Here is an 18,553-nt window from a genome sequence, read left to right as displayed (position 1 = left end):
CTAACATTTGTTATTGTTAAATCTGCCCCAACGTGAGACAGCCATTGCACCAGACATAACAGTGCTTTCTAACATTCTGGCAAGTACTTAGTTAAAGTGGCCTCTCTCTGCTACCTGTAGCCTGCAGAACAGTTATGGCGGAGCAGTGTGGGAGGTGCAAGCCGCAGGCGCGAAGGCAGTGTTCAGGGGGTTATCCTGCTGGGTCACAGTTTGGCCAACATTCTGGGAAATGATTCTTCTGGCCGCTGATCGGGTAAAATCCCACGAGACGCAGATGTTGTAATCTGTAGAGGGCAGGTGGGTCATGGAATTAAGGATGCTCGTAAGGGTCATATCGTCTTCCAGGAATTCCCCACGCATTTGGCAATGGAGGCTCCGGCTCCGTCAATCTGACTGTCCGCACTAAACACCCTCGGATTATTTCTGCTTTCGAGCTCGAAGGAAGGGGAAGGAAGCCATCTCTCTCCTTTTTTGGAGAGTGGGTGAGCTGAAAGTGACGTGAAAAGTGTAGAGCCGCAGCAACCACACTGCCCTTTAAATCACATCTGGACTGGGGATAGACAGCACCTTTGAGGGGGTCTGCACAGGATGGCGAGGACATGCCTGCTCCTGCTGCCCCTGGCTCCAGGTAGGTGGCGGGGCACGGGCAGATGGTTGGGGCAATGATGTTCTGCAGCAGCTCAGACAAGAGGTACATTGGCGGAGCGGGGTGCTAGTCCAGATACTGAAACAACCGGATGCACTAGGGAAGGACTTGGGTGCATTTGAATGGTGGTCCCAAGCAGAGTTCTGCATTTAACCTACTATTGACTAGCTGGTGGTACTCCGGTAAGAAACCGAAGGGTATTGGCAGGTGTCTGTGTTTAAGTGTCAGTAGTGGAACCATTGCTTAATTTGTGCTTGTACTTTCCGGTGCGAGGCACCGCCACTTATTTTTGAGGGTCGGCACTCATTTTTCTGTCTCAAGCATTAACCGCGAGCAAAGAAACTTTTGGGAAAGACGGAGGAAGATAAAAACGAAAAAGCGTCACACAGGGAGAAGGCAGAAAGCTGCAAGAGTGAGCAGAAGGGGTAGGGAGTGTCTGTAAATGGATTAAAGAGGCCCGAGATGGCTTCAGGATTATGCTTCTTCAGTATCCTGTGCTCGCACATATAAGTGCAGCAGCCGCGTGTTCAAGAGAAGGGCTTTGGGCACCGGCACGTTTTTATTTACAAATTAAGCACTGACTGGAACACGAGGGTGATCTGTAGTCTCGTTGCCAGAGCAGGTGTAGGGTGCATCTGCGGAGCAGTGTGCGGGCCCCAGCAGTCTGGAGCGGGATTGCTGCTGCGGGTGAGTCTGGAGGGCACTGGCAGGGCTGTGTCTTCCTTTAACTGCTGCACAGGCAGGGGCGCAGGCGGTACTTTATTGCCGGGTTGGACTTCCACTGCCTCACAGACTGTTCAGTTGTCTGTTGTCTGTCCACCTCTGGCCACACCACTCTCCTGTGGCCGATATAGAACTACGGCACTAGGTTATGTTGTAAGGGCGGGCTGCTGTTACATACACCTTTCTGCCCCCCAGCCCCCCCCCCCCCCAGTATATGACATTTGACACATGGTTGTTTGTGTGCTTTCAAAAGCGTGATTCCGTAATTCCCCGTCCTGCTCTACTTGGTTTCTCTTTCGCGTCCACAGCTCAGAATCCCCCTTTCCCATCTCACTTAATTTTGTAATTTCTCTTACATAGATCTCTCTCTGATTCTCCATCTCTTTTCCTCTGCATCTTTTTCTTCCTTATTACATCTTTTGCTGCCCTCTTCCCACCAACCCCCTACCCCCCCTCCCCCCCTCCTCTTTGACTCGGTTTTCTCTCCTTCTTTCCTTCCTACCGGCCTCCTTCTCAGTACAAACACCCGGAGCCCCTCCCATGATAACCCGGCCTCTCTGGCTCACTCGGTGCGCCGGGGTGCGCAGTACTTGTGTCTCACTCACCATGCACAACCCTGTGTATGTGCTAAAAAGTGTCTCAGCCACCATTTCGGTAAAAGAACTACGTGTGGCGACAAGGCGAAACTTTATTTAAGATTGATCTCAGCTGTTTGTTTAATCTAAAGGTTGTGAGTTTTAAACCTAGCAACGGAGTCTGGGCATGCTATTCTTCTGAGATTAGTACATTGCTTATCATATTTTGGGTAATAGTAACACCTCTTATTCACAGAGTTTATAAACACAAACAGTGCAGCAGAAATTGCTATAAAATGAAAAATATACAAAAAACTGTTTATTTTGTGCCTAGATGTGTGTGCACTAGCCCTTATGTTTAAAAAAATAATAATAACTGGGTGCAAGGTTTTAGGGCTTGGCCTTATGTGAGTCCCGGTCTCAGTTTATGAATATACAAGCACATCCATGGCCCATATCCAGTATTTAGTTTGTTCAGGTTGTGGGCTCTACTAATAATGTTTGGGGGCCAGGGCTTATTTTTCCTCATCAGACTGGTAAACAGCAAAAGAGAAAGAAAGACAGAAAAGAGAGCTAAAAGGAGGTAGCAAAAGGAGAAAGCAGGGATGGAAAAGAAACTTAAAGAGTGAGATAAAGGGACAGGAAATGTAGGGTGGTGGAACTGTAGCGTAACAAAACTTGAGGGGGCACCCCTGGGAAATCCCTGGAGGCTCCCCCCCTCTCGACCCAGTCAGGAGCCTGCCACCCTTACACAGTGTACTGTGCTGAGGGGGCCCCTAGAGCCCAGAGGCCCACCATGTGGGCTGGGCTACAAGGGGTTTGGTTACACCACTGTGGCAGAAGAAAGAAGCCTGATGTAGAATCAAGACACAGTATCCTTGGCATTCAAGAATCCCGGAATTCTGCAACACTGGCAATGAGCTCTTAAAGGATTTTGGGCCCTACAATTATACAAATATATTTTTAGGTTGAGCATAGAAGCACGCAAGCGCTGCTTTTCCAACGTGTTGTTATCTAGTTGGGCTTTTAGCTACACCAGCCTCACACACATCACTATCGCTCTTCATCGGCGTGCCCTTCAAAAATCCTTTGTTATCATTGGTAAATGCATTACGTTTGTCCCTCCTTGGGGCGGTTTGGTTACAGCCTTGGACATCGACCCTGTTACATGGATAACTGCACTTTTGCTGATACGTTTGAATGCGAGTGAACTTCTTTCTCCTTTTGTGTGTCTCCTTCACGCTCATGACCTGGCACTTTGGATCGGCCCGCTTATGTGAAACTGTATGACTTTTCATTTTCAATTTGTGTGGCAAGAAAAGTCGGGTTAGGAGTTTACAACACTAATAGCTCTAACGCGAGCAATTGGGAGACCCATTGCATTGCAAATGCTTGTTTACAAATGTAACGCTGTGTCTACACAGCTAACATAAAGGGCCTGCTTTCAGGTGGGTGGGTGTATTCTGCCTCGTTTGTAAACGCCTCTTTGCACGAAGGTCGAAATTAGGAGTTGGGAGTCTTTTCTCTCATTGGACAATTATCAGATGCATTACCTACCGCAACCTTTGGTGGATTTTGGAAAGTCAAACGTGACGAAATTTAACCAAGGAAATATGTACAGTGTTTACCTACAATGCAGATTTGGTGTATTAAATTCCAAAATCTGCATGTTATTCCCTGAAAACTCATAATAGGTGCTATTCATCGCACCCGATAAATAAAGTTCCCCCGAGTATTGTTATTTATTATGTGCAATAAATAGCACCTTGTTTCAACACAAACTCGTAATCGGGCCCAAACTCGGGGATAGGACAATAAAAAAAGATTGCTAGATAGACCCTAACCTATCAAGACAATTTTAACTTTAAAAGAAGCCAAATGATAAAAACATAAGCATTTTGTTCTGAAGAATTGTACTGCAATTTTGTGAACCTGCTCTACACCAGGTGCCAGGTGTTTTTTTTAGCTTGATTAACATCCAATACAGTGGTTTCAAAGTAAATCCTCGTGGACAACAGAGCACCGCGTAACAGTAAAAAACACACTGTAGCACTGTGGCGTAGTTATCATTAGGTTATCAACTAGTGCAGTGGGGGGAGGGGGCAAGATATACCAATTGCTCTCTGCAACTCAATTTTGGCTCTATTTCATTACCTGGAAGGTGGGACAAGTTGCCTTGCTTTGACTTGGGTCCAATCCACCCTTGCATGCCTTTTCCAACACAGACGAGTTAGCCAAACTTACAGCACGTACAGTGAGTGCCTTAATAGGTCTTTCAGCAAAAGATACCCTGATGCATACATGGTTCTCGCCTTCTCTTCACACCAGTGTTTCACTGTATACTCTGAGTTGAGTGGCTGCTCTGATGGTTCCTAGCAGTCTCCTGTCTTATCTGATTTTGTGTCAGTTTTTGAGTCAGAAGTTCTTAATTATCCTCCATTCTGTATCCATGTGTGTATATGGTATTCCTGTAGCAGGTTCCTAGCCCAACGGCAGAGGGGCACTGTGCGGGGTGAACGTCAAGCATAAAGTCAACGAGTGAAAGGAACGGAAGTTGGTTTGTGCACAGTTCATTCTAGCACTTTTTGGTAAACTTTACTCTGTAATATTTACTACAAAAATATCGTGGCACGCTTTTATCAAAGACAAAATATCAAGGAGCAAAATATCGAAAGGTAAGTGCATATAGGGAATTATAGATTTACTCTTCCACATCTATGTAGCTTGAAATGTATATATCAGTAAAGTACATACATGTGGAGCTATATTTAGAAAATGTTACATAAATAACCTTTCCATGTTCTGTCCTTCGATATTTTGTTTACGATATTAGTGTCCCATGTAATTCCGTATTCGATATTCAGGATCGACTCCCTTTAGGATCTCTCTGCGACTCTTGAACCAGCTGATCACCTATCTCCTATATCTGTTCTTCACTCTCTGTATAGCTCAGATTCTGCTCTTTGTTTTCTTCTTATAAGTTTGATCCTATTCACTATTCTGGGAAGAATATTTGCTCACTACTGTCTCTTGGTAGGAATGACTTCCTAAAATCTCTGCACTTGTCCATCTACTCTTTACTTTATATACTATTCTGTTGTCTTCTATCATTTCATGCTTATTTTTATGCACCTGATTCCTCGGTCTATTTGTTATTACCTATCTGCTATGCGTTTTAAAATGTTAGTATTTCTGCTTGTCCATGTGCATCCAAATGGGGTGGTATCTCATTTTGTCTACTTTAATTCCTGTAAACATAAAAAAAATACTTTTCTTTTCTGCTATAGATCTCGTTTCCTTCTCTTCCACAGCTGTACCTAGTGATTGTAATATTTGTATTATCTTTGGTTCTCTCATAAACAGATTTCTTTTGGCTTCATGTACGTTCTTCAATCAACTATAAAATATTGAGAACATCTTTCATTTTCTTCCCTTCCCAGCCTCTAAAGTCCTTATCCAGTGTCCGACTCTGTCTTGGCTCAGAATGCTGTTGTTTACTGAATGTGGGTACTGCACAGTATGACCTGAATGCAAGTCATTTCATTTGCATTTCTGCTGGGTTCAGGAATTCTGATGATATTGCACCATTGTATTTCATCTATGTCATTTGCACTGAATGTCAATTTCACTTTGGTTTTTCATTTCAATACATGTACCAAGGGTATTACTCCATCCTCTTTCATTGATTTACTTCACCATTATCAACCTACCAGATAGTTACGCTCTTCTGGACAAGACCTTCTGATTTGTCCTCAACAGTGCTGGGTGAATTATATGTTTCCTTTCTAAAAGGAAAGACTCCAACATTATTCTCAGAAATTGGTTTCCACCTACAAAAGAAAAAGGCCCACTAACCAAGACATTACTGGTTTGGACAATTTTCGGAACTTTGGGAAGTTGATGTTCTCACTAGCAAAATGAGGTCTATTGACATCCCTATGAACCACCGCTATTCCTCAGCTTCTATGTGCTGTTCCCCATTTAAGGCCCTTTGTTTTACTGGACCCAAAGCTTTTGAGTGGCCTTCCAAACTTTCCAGAACACTGACAGTATTCAAAAAGTGTATGAAAAATAATTTGCTGACTTTGGCTTTTTGTCTTTATTCTAAAAAATGTGTGCCCAACTTCTTGTACTTGCATCCCACTTAAACAATTTCATGACTTCCAGGTCTTGTTTTAATTCAGTTTCTTGCGGTCCATGTTAGAATACCTTTTGTGACCCACTGTCACAGAATTTTATCTACTCCTTTGTGTTATAAGATCACCACTCTCTTAGCCTCCAGAGGACCTGTGGCATCTGGGACACCTTGTTCTTCTGCCTCCATTCCCTATCCCCAGAATACAAACCAATGTGAACAAGATAATACATCCTCTATCTTATTATCGATCCCTTGCATGTTCCAGTTCCTAAATTCGACGTTCCATCTTGAACACTGAGCCACCAATTCCCTCACCAGCTTCATCACACAGGAATCATACATTGCCAGATTCTTCACAAAAGCCACCACAGATTCACTGCCCACTACAAAAGTCACTTTCATGTTTCTTAAGTCAGTGCACCGCAGATGCATTGCTACAAGCACTGGAAAGAGCACTATAATATAGTTCATCTAGTCGTCATTCATCAACACTCCATCTACCCCTCCAGTACCTTTGAAACCCTCAGACACTGCTGCATCAGAAGCAATCTCTACCTGCTATTGGACTGGGTCACAAGCGAGTCTCAGTGCAGTGCTAATTGGTTGGACGCAAATATGAACACCAACATACTGACAGCAGATATACCTTGTCACACCTATATGTGGTGGGTCCTGTGTGGTCCCCTTTTTGCCAATGTCACATGCCTGAAGACCACCATACTTGTGAATCAATGTTGAAGCAAATTTCAAGTTATTTTCTCAACTTACTATTCCTTTGTGTGTCACCCTCATCAGCTGATAACTGCACATTATGCCATTTATCTAGACAAGCATTAACTCTGTTGTGCTGGATGTGTCCGATGCATCACCATTCAATTCGTTTTTTAAATGTCCTAGAGAGAGACCCTAGTCAATCCAGTGAGATGTTTTTGTGAGGCCTAGCTCAAAATGTACTTGCTGGCCTCATCGTATCTCGTGACTGGCCTCCAGATAGGATGTCTACATGCCAACTACATCCCTATTGCAAAAATAAGACTGTAGAGCGAATAGGAAATATCAATCATGATATTGGGCTTGCCATTTAGTATCTGTGAATCCTAAAGACTGCTTCCTTACAAGCTTCAGCAGAGTAGGCGTTGTTGAATAAGGCGGATATAAAGGAAAGAAAGGCTGAACCACTTAATCCAGTATTTCAAGCAACTTCTAGAATCTAAGGGCCTGACTTAGAGTTTAGAATACAGATTGTAGTCCGTCAGGGCGATGGAATAAAATACTCTGTTGCCTTGACAGAGTACCCATGCTCCAAATTTAGAGATGTCCGCTGGCCCAGTGGGTATCCCTAGTCATTGATAAGAACCGTCATCAAAACTCTTACTGTCAATAAGTTTGACTGAAAGCTCAGTCAAACATGACAGCTACCTGTCAAATTTTTACCTTCTTTTTGTTTCTTCAAAAACAAAATCCCAAAGTTATATTTTGTTTTTGAAAAAGTAATGAGCCCCATGGCATTAGGAGTTTTTTCCCAATGGTGAGGGATGTGTTTACTGTCCCTTACCGCAAGTCTTTTCAGAGTGGTAAATAAAGGGCAGTAAAAACTGGCCACTGGACCGCCCACTCTAAATCGGGCAGGTTGTCGAATGGCCGAAAGTACTCATTTGTGCCATCAAGGGAGTATGTCAGTGACGGAGTCTGAGTAGCTCTGTACCTAACATACTTGTGGTCTTCTCGACTGTAAATCAGGCAGGCAGGGTAACCTTCAGTGTGGCAGAGGGGGTACTCTGTCACTGTACCCTCCGCCAAACTGCAAATCAGCCCTTAAACGCGTGATGAACTATAAAGTGGGCTTTGCTGATCATTGTATTGTGGCACAATAAAATGTGAAATGTTACTATTGTGCTATCATGAGATTAATGTTTATAGTTGTCCGGTCTCATCTAAGTAGCTCATAGTTCTTGCTACTCACTCGAAATAGTGCTCCACACTGGCATCGAGCAGTAGAACTTACTACCCACGCTGCAGACGTCAGGACGTCAGTGACGTGAACTTTCGTCAGCTATGCATCCTCAGAAAGAAGAGGCTGAAGGAGATGGTGGACCTCGTAAGGTGGCATAATGAGAAAAGACACCACTCAGAAGAATCTGCTAGAAAGTGAAAATGGATGGAGTCTGGGCCCAGCAGAGCCCGGCTCAAATACTCATTGCGACATTTTGTTTGTCTCTGACTCTGTGGCTTGTCAGAAACATCTTTCACGTCTGGCTGAAAGGAAGATTTTATTTTAGTGTTCACATTGGCTGCAAGCTAATATGGACTTGGACTCCCCTCAAAAGAGGAAGGCGCAGGGAAAACATCTCCCCTTCCTTGAGGAGGCTGCATCTAGCTCCTCAAAAACTCTCAATGACCATTTGCATTTTGCCTCGATATTAGCCGTGATCATGACCACGAAGTACCCCAATGAGTGCATATTTATGCAATTTAAAAAAGACGTGCGTTGTTGCTCCACAAAAGCTCGAGCGATGCACTCCCTACTGGACACCTCATCATTGGCTTGTTCGTAAACATCCTGCCCTCAAAACGAATCCTTAGTCCTCAAAATCTATTCTCGTGGTCATGGAGCAATTTGAAGTCAGACTTCCCATATACTCCTGGACAGTGCTTGAAATGGAAAAATTAAAGTACAGGTACTCTGTGCCAAAGTACCTGCTTGCTTCCGAGAAGTGCCGGTACTCTCCAATTAAAAGTATTACGTTTTTCTTGAGATGTGCTGGTACTCCCCCTCTCAAAATAGAAACGTGCCGGTACTCAGTACCGGACAGTACCGGCCCATTTAAAGCACTGAAGTACAGATGTTTCCGCAGAAGCACCACGTTTTCTGTTTACACCACACCACCGAATAGTAAAGTCATCCTGAAAGCAGTGCTTTAAATGGACAGGAGCTCTCCGGTACTGAGTACCGGCACTTCTTTAACCTTAAATGGAGAGTACCCGCACTTCTCTGCGCTGCTGCAGCACGTTGAATAGGAGAGAACCGGCACTTCTGAGGAGCAAACAGGTACTCTAAATGGGGAGTACCTGTACTTTAGCATTTCCATTTAAACATCTAAAGCACTGCCTGCAAGTGAATAGTAGACCGACCATTTTTGGCGCCTACCCACTGGTTTACCCCATCTTCCTGCTCACACTATCTGCATGTCTGGCCCTTTCAACTTTTTATGACTTATTGAACGTGTCCTGAATGCCTCCTCTCGTCAAGTGTTCCTTGCAACCGAAGGTCATGGGCAAGTCGCTGCCTCGGAATGTTTCTCTACCTCAGGCATGAATTCTTTCCCAGCTGCACCCATTTCTTTCCCTCCTCCTCCACCCCCTGCATGAAGCTTTCCCTCGGGTGCATTGTAACCAGAGGGGGGGATTTCTCCATTCCTGGAATATTCACTTATTATAGCCCAGTCTAGTCAACCTGGCTCTTTTGTAAGCCCATCACATCCGACCAGGGATGGCCATGTTTCTGACTGGACACAAGCAACGCGTGTTTTGGGTGGAACATCCCAGAAAAAGCATGTATGTGACCAGAAATTCAAAGGTGGGGTAACCTTCCACTTCAAGTCTTCGTTGGCATTTTGGCACCATCCTTTGTCTCCAGAAGTCTTTGCCAGGTTACCCTCAGACAATTGACTTATCCTCTCCAATGGGGGGTTTTAACTCTTCCTTGTGCCATAGTCAGGTGGTACCACACACTTACCATAGCAGTAATAACGTTATATTGTTTCAGGACTTGAAGAGAAAAACATTTTTCTCCTGATATTATAAACTGATATCATAGATTTATTGTGGACAGTGACAAAAAAACAAAAATGTTGGATGGGAATCAGTGCAATGTATCCCTAACCAGTCTACAACAAACAATGAATTATAAAGTAGTGGACTTGATCCTGGTAACTGAAAAAATATTACTTTTCTAACTCTTTTTAAAGTATGTTTTCCAGTAAATTGTTTTATTTGCGCAATGAATGTCTTGCATTGAATGATTAATTTATTATTTTATTGTGCTACTTTTACCGATTACTTGCCATTTTGGCGCCTATCTCTTTTCCAGTATAAATACCTCATTCACAAATCTTTTTGTGGACCTGCATTGAGCTTACTGCACAACCCAGCCCTGCAAATATATAACACGCAAAAGGTAAAGGCAAGGGCCCTTTCAAATAGTCTAAACCACTGACAATCGTACCAGGTAGCATTCCACCTCATCGTTTTTTGCCCACCCACTCTAGTGAGAGGCCCACCTTAAACAAATCAGTATACAGCTCCTGCTCCCTGTGGAACAGTCCAGCTCAAACTGCCAGACGAGGCCCCTCCAGGAGGGGACAGAGGCAACCCGAGGCCATTTTAGCTTTATTTGGCCTCGTCATTGTGGCATAGCTTAGAGTCTGCAGCACAGCAAGCAAGGGACCCTGGAGGCCTCTGTATTTTCTCATTGAAATGCTCGTATGATGCCAAATACTTTTGTTTTGTTTGGGACTCGAGTTAAGGTCGTGGGCCTCTAAAATACTTTAAGGCACCTTGAGGGTCAATTTAGTTTTGTAGTGGCCACTTCTACATATGGATGATAGTCCACTGTCCCTGGTGATTTCTGCTGAATAATGAAGCATAATATCCTGCTGCAGAGGCCTACAACGGCTGTGAAAGGCCCTGGACCTGAGGGTCTATAACGAGGGAAAGACCTATAACAACCGGTAACGCCTCAGGCAGAAGGGTAGGCTGTTCTTAATTACAAAGGGAGAAACAGAAAGATGACATGAAATCTTGGAGCAGGGGGGCTATACTAGCTAATATTGGCCCTTCAGGCACTCTACTGTGTTCAACGGAGCGCCCAACATTACAATGTCCTCATAGACACTTTGGGCATGATAAATGGATGGATACGCGCGCTCAAGGCAATCACTAAAAGTGGCACTGCACTTGTAATTCCTATTGATCATTTCCATATTATGCCACAATACAGAATCTTTCCCGGGAAAGTTTTGGAGCACCCAACTTTCCACTCTGGAAATGTTCAGATATTTTCCCCTACCAGGTCAGGTGGTGGCTTTTGGTAGTTTCAGCAGATAGAGAATGAGAACCAAGTGCTCCATTTCAAGGAGGATCAAGTCCAGTTGTGATAATCAAGAAAAGCTGAGGTCCAGAATAACATTTTATTTCAGACGGAATGAAACCAGGGTTAAGGACATAAAAGAAGGACAATAAAAGGGGAAGGCAACAGGGATGGCGTGGCTAATTGAATACAACTCTCTTTAATATAACACCAGCTTCTCCCAATTCACTCAATTTTGGGCTCCTTTGTAAATGCAGGTGGGCAGAGGTGTCCACCTGGAGGGTTCATAACTAACAGGACTGGCAAAAATCCATGCTCAGGAGCCCAGAGGAAGAGTGGCAGGGGTGGGCTTTCCTAAGAAGGTGGATGTCTCAGAGAGGGCACGGATACCCTACCTACCCACAAACTCAAAGAAATCCCTTGTCAGTCGTCGCTCATGCCAACCACACCACTCAGGAGAGCACAAACAATAGGAATGCACTGCCACGGCCCCCACAGTAACTTTTTGGCACAAACAGCACTTATATCAGAAGTGACAAATAAGGCATGGGTCACTGCAAACAAAATACTGATTAATGCTACCCCATGCCAGGGACATAGGAAATGCATCCAAGGCGACATCTCGGGAGTTGTTCTGACTTTCAGTGGAGACATCGAGATTTATGAAAAGCACCTATTTACCTGCAGAGGAGAGTTACCAGCCGTCAGAGGGGCACTGACACTTTGCCAAGCTCCACTTGCATAGGCCATGAAAGAGAAATTGGCAGCACCACTGTTTCATAACTCGCTTGACATTAAAAAATGGGAAGTTAGAAAGCAGGAAACGAAATGTCAAAATATACTTCTTGGTTCAGCATTCCTCGTGTTGTGAAAAAAAGCACATGACGTGAAATACTTTACGATGCATTTCAAACACTGGTGGTTGCTGAAGTTTCACTTATGTGGGGAATAAGCTGTCACCTCGAATTACTCCGAGCAAAGTAAGTTAGCATAAGCATAGCCCTGTCAAAGGACACCTTGGGGAAATGGGGCTGAATGGTGCGTGTTACAGCACAAGTTTCAAATACATTGGTTAAAAAGCCAGTTGTTTTATAAGCAACTCTAATGGGTCCCTCGAAATTTTGACATACTTTCAATTTATGCTAACTTCCAAGCAAGCCCTAGCAAGAGATATAGCAGGGATAATTGAGCTGGCCGAATATAAATACAGGTTTCCCAAAGATCATGGCCCTCTGGTGATTGACTACTGCGCTGCCCTGCCCAGATCCTGGCCACCCCTGTGACAGCTTCGCTCAGAGGCACTGCACAACCCGATCTTCAGGATGGAAATCCAGGAGGCTATGGTGACATACTTTGAAATTAATTAGGACTCGGCAGCTACCAAGGGCCACTGAGTGGGAGGCTTTCAAGGGAGTGCCAAGAGGCAAGTGTCTAAGCAATACACTAGGTATTCAGCATCAACTAAAGCTAGAACTGCAGCAGCAAGAAAATCTAGTTCCCAGTTGCAAGTAAGGGTGAGCTTGGGGACTAGGGGAGCAGCACAGACCACTGACAACTTGTTTCATTTGAGAAAGGCTGCTTTATTGAAACAGGTGCACATCACATACCATGAACCTGGCCTTAAGCCTTACAAAACTAAACCCTAACCTCTCCTCTGTCCCTACAAAGGTCCCCCTTCACTTAAACTGCAAAGCTTTAACCCTTTTCTGGGTTAAACGTCGTCCCTTGAAGCTTTCAACCGCTCATCCAGTTTAACTGCAACTATTAAACCTGTAACTAATTTAACTTGTTACTGAATCTTAAACTTCCTGCCTTGTCCAGGCGTGTTCTTGCCTACCCGTTCCCATTCCACTTGGACTGCCGCTGCCAACAACAAAAAACTTGGCTAACCCATGCCAACTTCTCTGCCAAACTGCCACACAGAAAAAGGTGAAGCATTTGCTTCTCCTCCCCCCACCCCCAAGACCGCCGCTTCCTAGGGTTATTCTAGGACCTTTGCTGCTTTCTAAAAGTTGACCACCACCTCCTAGTGCATGTTCAATACCTTTGCCAGCACATCCTGAAACTGCAATAATTAAAGATCCATGCCCCAAAATGACAGGTGCACCCCACCCCCCAGGAAGAGCTCTACAGCTTCATAAGTCAGGTCCCTGTGCTCCAGTTTACCAATCCCATGCCTCCTGCAAAAAGTCCTCATTTCTTTGTTAGTCTTTCTCCTCGTCCTTTCTAATGCTGCTGGTTTAACTGCCCTCCTCCTTTCTCTTCTAGGTATAAACTCAGTCCACATCACATGTCCCTGACCACTACCTTTGCATTTCCAATAGTTCATCCTTCATCCCTCGTAATAGGGTTACTCCTTTCTCAATTACCAAATTGTTCTCGCCCAAGTTGATAAACAAAAATCAGGACATTGCCCCTAGATCATTAACCTATTCAGACAATGTAAAAGGTCCCTCCATCCCATCCCCCCTTTTCCATGCCACTAAACAGACTGCAGTACTGGATTGAATCCCAGGTTGGAGCCATGATTACTCCCCTTCGCCTGTCTCTCAGCCCTCTATACAAATGAGTGTCCCACAATTCATACAGATAGACCAGGTGTTTCCGGGCCAGGCACCGTACTTGAAAAATACAATAACTAGCGTAAGCATACCCCAAATAACGCCACTCTCCCTCCTCATGCACATAGCTCTGAAAACAGTCTGAAGTCCACCTACCTAGCCTCATCATGCTATCTTTTTCCCACCCTCTTGTTGCTGCTTCTGTTGCTGCCCCAATGTGGAAAGAATGAGTGCCATAGCACCTTGTATCTACACCTATACGTGTCAGGGGGTGCGTAAAACGGCTAACAGCTGGTAAGTTGTTACCGACTTGCCAGTTTGATGTCTAAAAACCTCATCCCTTCTTGTTATACAGTCTGACTTCAGTAAACTGGCCCATCTCACTGGGAAAAATCCACCACTGTGTACGTACGCATAAACACCTCTTTGCCCTGCCCTCTCTGATCCATCTTGGACTTATGCAGCAAAAAAAACCTCAACCCTCCTTTGCAAACATCCTCCCAAACCAATGCCCTGTCCTTTTTATGAACTAGAAGCTCGGACACTCTAAAGACCCCAAAGACCGTCCATGTCATTAACGTCACAACAAGAATCCTTTCCGTCTCCCCAGTGCGCACTGAAGGCAGACTTTTTATGACTGCACAAAATAGCTCCCAAATCAATGGCTTCCTTTTCGGTCCCGGCTGTTCCCTTTGTCTAGCTCACCCTTCCAAAATCCACATTCCCAGCTCACCTGCTGTCAGGGTATAGCCCCAGAGCGGTGTGCCCATAAAGGCGATGCCTGCCAATTTTCCTGCATTCTTAATTCTGGGCTGCCCCTTTTCAATCAAGGTCATTATAAATTGCACCACGTCCTCTGTCCTATTCCATGCCACCCCCTCCAATGCATCCCGCTATTGAGAAACTCCATTGAGGCCCGGTTTTAGGCCTGTGTTGTTCACACTGTCAGAGATTCTACACCAGCTGTAGCATCTTCTGTCACCTGCTGTCCACAGTTCGGGCGGCATTCTGTTCCTGACTTTTTCTGTGTCTGTGGCCAACCCATGGAACCTCTCCCACAGTGAACGAGACAAAGCATTCACAATGTCATTGTCCACACCTGGGAAGTGCTGCGCTCTGACATAATGTTGTATTTTAAGCATTGCAACACAAAAATCCGCAGTAACTTCAATACCTGTGCATTCCTAGCACACTGCCTGTTCACTAATTGCACCACAGCCATCTTATCAAACTGGTCAACATCTACTGCAGTCGTCTGTCCCCCTCCTTCCCACAAAGAAAATGTTGTCAAGATAATGCGTCACATATTTGTAGCCAGTTGCCCAGATGAACGCCCACTGCAGGAATGTGCTAAAATACTCAAACAAAACGCATCAAATAGAGCACCCCATCAGGAGCACTTTGTCAACGTACCAGTGTCCGTCAAATTGAATAACTAACAGGTGAAAGTCTTCTGGGTGCACCGGTAACAGGCGGAAAGCTGGCTAAATGTCACTTTTTGCCATCAAGGCTTTCCGTCCCATATCCTGCACGATGGCCAATGCCACATCCACCGAAGAATATGTAACTGAAGCTTGCTCTTCTGAGTTGTAATCATTTATGGATTGCCCCTCCAGCCATGAAAGATGCTTAATGAGTTAGAATTTACTCTTCTTTTTTGGGCACCACCCAGTAGGTGAAGCTCTCAAATTCTCCATAGGCCAGTCAATAAATGGCCCTGCCATCCTACCCTTCTGAACTTCCTTCATCAATTTGTCAAATACTATATCCTTCATGGGAGCCACTGACTTCAAATTGTTTGCCCGCCACCTCGTCCTGGGCTCCTCGTACCCCAAGCGAAAACCTCAGGTAAAACCTTCCAGTATTTTGCTGCTCTCTGTCCTGTCATAGTGTGCCAATCAAGCTCTTAACCTGTCTAACTTAATGGTAGTAAGAGCTCTTGCCTGCAGTCCCTTGTCCACTCCAGTCTCCTCTGAAATCTGACGACTGTATTTGTTGCTGATGTATTGATTGCTCCTGTGACTGTGCCCTCTATCCTATCACTGTAGGTGATTGCCCTCTTGACCCATAGCAGTTAACAAGGGCATGTCTACCTGCACATTTGCAGCATTTGTGTTTAAACTTACAATAGTCCTGCGTGCAGAGCCCTTTATTAAAATCTGAGCATGCCCCTGCCTGACCGTTCAATCCCTTGGTCGTATTCCCCACTCCCCCCTGATTCAGATGCCCTTGGCAGGGCTGATATGCAATAGAAAGCCCGCTGGCCATGAAAACTTGTCCGGCCTCATTGTGTGGTGCCAGAGGTCAGAATCCACCTCCCCATTGCATCTCAGGGTCCACTGCCATGCCTGCCCAAAATTTGCATTATTCTACACCCAGGCATCGCCCCCGTATTTGATCTGGGCCTGCCGGATAGTGTCCATATACTTAAACAATGTTACACACCTCTCAGGGTGTTACTCTTAATAAACGCTGGCATAAATAAAGAAAGCCGATGTCCAATATTCAATTGTTAATGGTAATTTTGGACATTTAGCCAGCTCATATTCCTCCTCCTTTGGACATTTCTTCGCCCTTAACTACCTATGTAGGAGTTTCAGCATCCCCACTTATTCCCCATTCCCTATTTTCTCTTTGATTGCCAGCAAAAGATGGGAACCCAACGGTTTTGTTACCCCCATGTATGGCAACATTTTGATTTCCAACTCTTTACTGTCCTGAGGTACTTTTTATCATCCTCTTTAACTCACTCTTCTACCCCTTCTCCTTGTTTCCCCTCTAGCTTTCCTTGTGGAATTTGCTTCTTCCCCCTTCATTTGTCGTCTTACCTTCAAACTTCCTGTTGGAGTGTTCAGCAGACTTTGCGGCTGTTGCCCACCTGCATCAATCATATATGATCTGCCCTGTAATCTCACATGACCATCCTGCGACCCTGTCTCATCCACATCATTTGAGACCATCACAGCCATTTTGTGCACATTCGCATGGTCCTTACCTGGCACCAAGGTCGGTGCTCCTACTGGAGCCCTCTGCCTCACCACATGGTCTCTCCTGTTTCTCATTAGCCAATCATCAGTGTTTGGTCTCATTGCCGTTTTCTCCTGTAACATATGAACTGATGAACAATGAGAGTCCACCCCCCATCCTTCCTCTCCCTGTGCCCACCAGTTCTTTTTTTCCCCCGCTGTTCCTCTTCTGCCTCCAATTCACCTTCCACAAGACTTTCTTTCCATAATCTAGCAGTGTGTCCCCTTCTGTATACCTGTACTCATTTTCTATGGCAGATTGCGCCACCTGACACTGCAGCATTATATTAAATTCCATTCTCTGTGACCTACTGTGGTGGGGGGCTATTCTCTGCCCTCCCACCCTGCCTACTTATGCCTGTCTCCTACATCCGTGGTGTTGTTCACCAGGAGCAGTACCGTGCTCCCTGACTGGTTGCACTGCATAGGCCGTACTAGGCCTTCATAGGACAGTGATCTTGACGTCCCCCAATAGTGTCCAGCCGGCCATGCGGGGTCAGGCCTTCCGTTCTTCTTGGTGTCATGGGGCCATACCGGACTCCACTGAGTCATTGGCCTTTCTGTAGCTCAGTTCCTGTAAAAGAAAGTCCATATCCGGTGGGTTGGCTGCTACCCCATGCCATGCTGGGCGCACCTCTCCTCCTAGCACTTTTTGCCTACCTTTCCTTTCCATCCCTGCTGTCACCAGTGACCTGTTGGCGCCCCCTTTGTTATCTTTTCTAGCATAGACCTTCAGGGGCCTCATTCTTAACCCCTGTTATTGCTCGTATGTACCTCCCCAGGTACATACTCCTCCACTATGTTCCCGGCCTCTATTATCTCCTCATCTTCATCACTCAATTCAAGGCTTCCCACTTGCAGAATAACTGTGCTGCTGACCTGTCCGCCCCATGGGACCTTGAATATATACCTTGGCACCTGCTCCCTTGTCCCCCTTAGTACTCTCTGTAAGCTTTGTTCTCTGCAAAAATCTTTTCCTCTGCAGTGTGCCACGGTCCCCCTTATCCTCCTCTGACAGACCAGTTCATCCCCCCCTCCCAATGCCCGTCTTTCCCAGGCCTCATACCTCGCCTTTCTTCCATTCATCACTTCCCATGGGGTGCTCCCCCACCGTACCCCAGCTTGCTGCCCTCTTGCGCTCTTCTCTTTCTATCAGCATCCTGCTCGCCCCCGTCCTTCTCCCTTTTACTGCATAATCCCTGGTATTAAAATGGGCCCCTCTCCTCATTCTTTCCTCTTGTGTTGCTACTGGATCTTTTGTGGAAATATACGCTTTGTCAGCGCTGCCATGGCACCTATTAGAGCAGTGAGCCACCCAGGACATTGATTCCCACTGTAGGCCCGCCCCGTGGCCTCACACCCTATGGCAGCTACATTGATGTTGGGCACGCATACGCAGCTAATTTTCCGACTGCTACCCAGCCTTGCCGCACACACACTTGGGACTGTTCCGCACACATGAGAGCGGCCCCTGCCTCCTACCTCGCATTTTTCCGATGGGGGTCAGCGAGGTGATGCACAGGCCATTACAGCCGCTACCACCCTGACAGAGGACCCACCACCATCTGGGGCCATTTGTTTCACAGCCTTCCACCTATAAATCCAATCGCCCAGTCTCCTTGAGAAGTTGCAAGGCCTGCAACACTTTTTCATTATGGGACATGCTAACTTCTTATTATGACCCCAAGTTTGCCTAAATTCACTAATGAGGCTGGGACTGCCTCACCGCTATCCAACCACCTAATGCTACTAAGGTCTTGATGAAAACTCCAGGCACTAACACTATATAAGGTAC

General features: G+C 45.5%; 1 protein-coding gene across 3 annotated transcripts in view; it reads left to right on the top strand.

Annotated features, from left to right (window-relative positions):
* The first annotated feature begins 456 nt into the window (after nucleotides 1–456).
* Nucleotides 457–18,553, top strand: part of LOC138304374 (integrin alpha-M-like) — a 242,314-nt gene continuing 224,217 nt past the window's right edge. For all 3 annotated transcript variants that reach the window (XM_069244358.1, XM_069244360.1, XM_069244359.1), the window contains exon 1: nucleotides 457–628. In XM_069244358.1, coding sequence (XP_069100459.1) covers nucleotides 589–628 — 40 coding nt within the window. In that variant the 5' untranslated portion in view covers nucleotides 457–588. The remainder of the gene's footprint in view (nucleotides 629–18,553) is intronic.

The sequence above is a fragment of the Pleurodeles waltl genome, chromosome 7 (assembly GCF_031143425.1).
Source record: "Pleurodeles waltl isolate 20211129_DDA chromosome 7, aPleWal1.hap1.20221129, whole genome shotgun sequence".
Taxonomy (NCBI): Eukaryota; Metazoa; Chordata; class Amphibia; order Caudata; family Salamandridae; genus Pleurodeles; species Pleurodeles waltl.
Note: the sequence above shows the minus strand (reverse complement) of the source record. Positions and strands in the feature narration are given on the sequence as shown.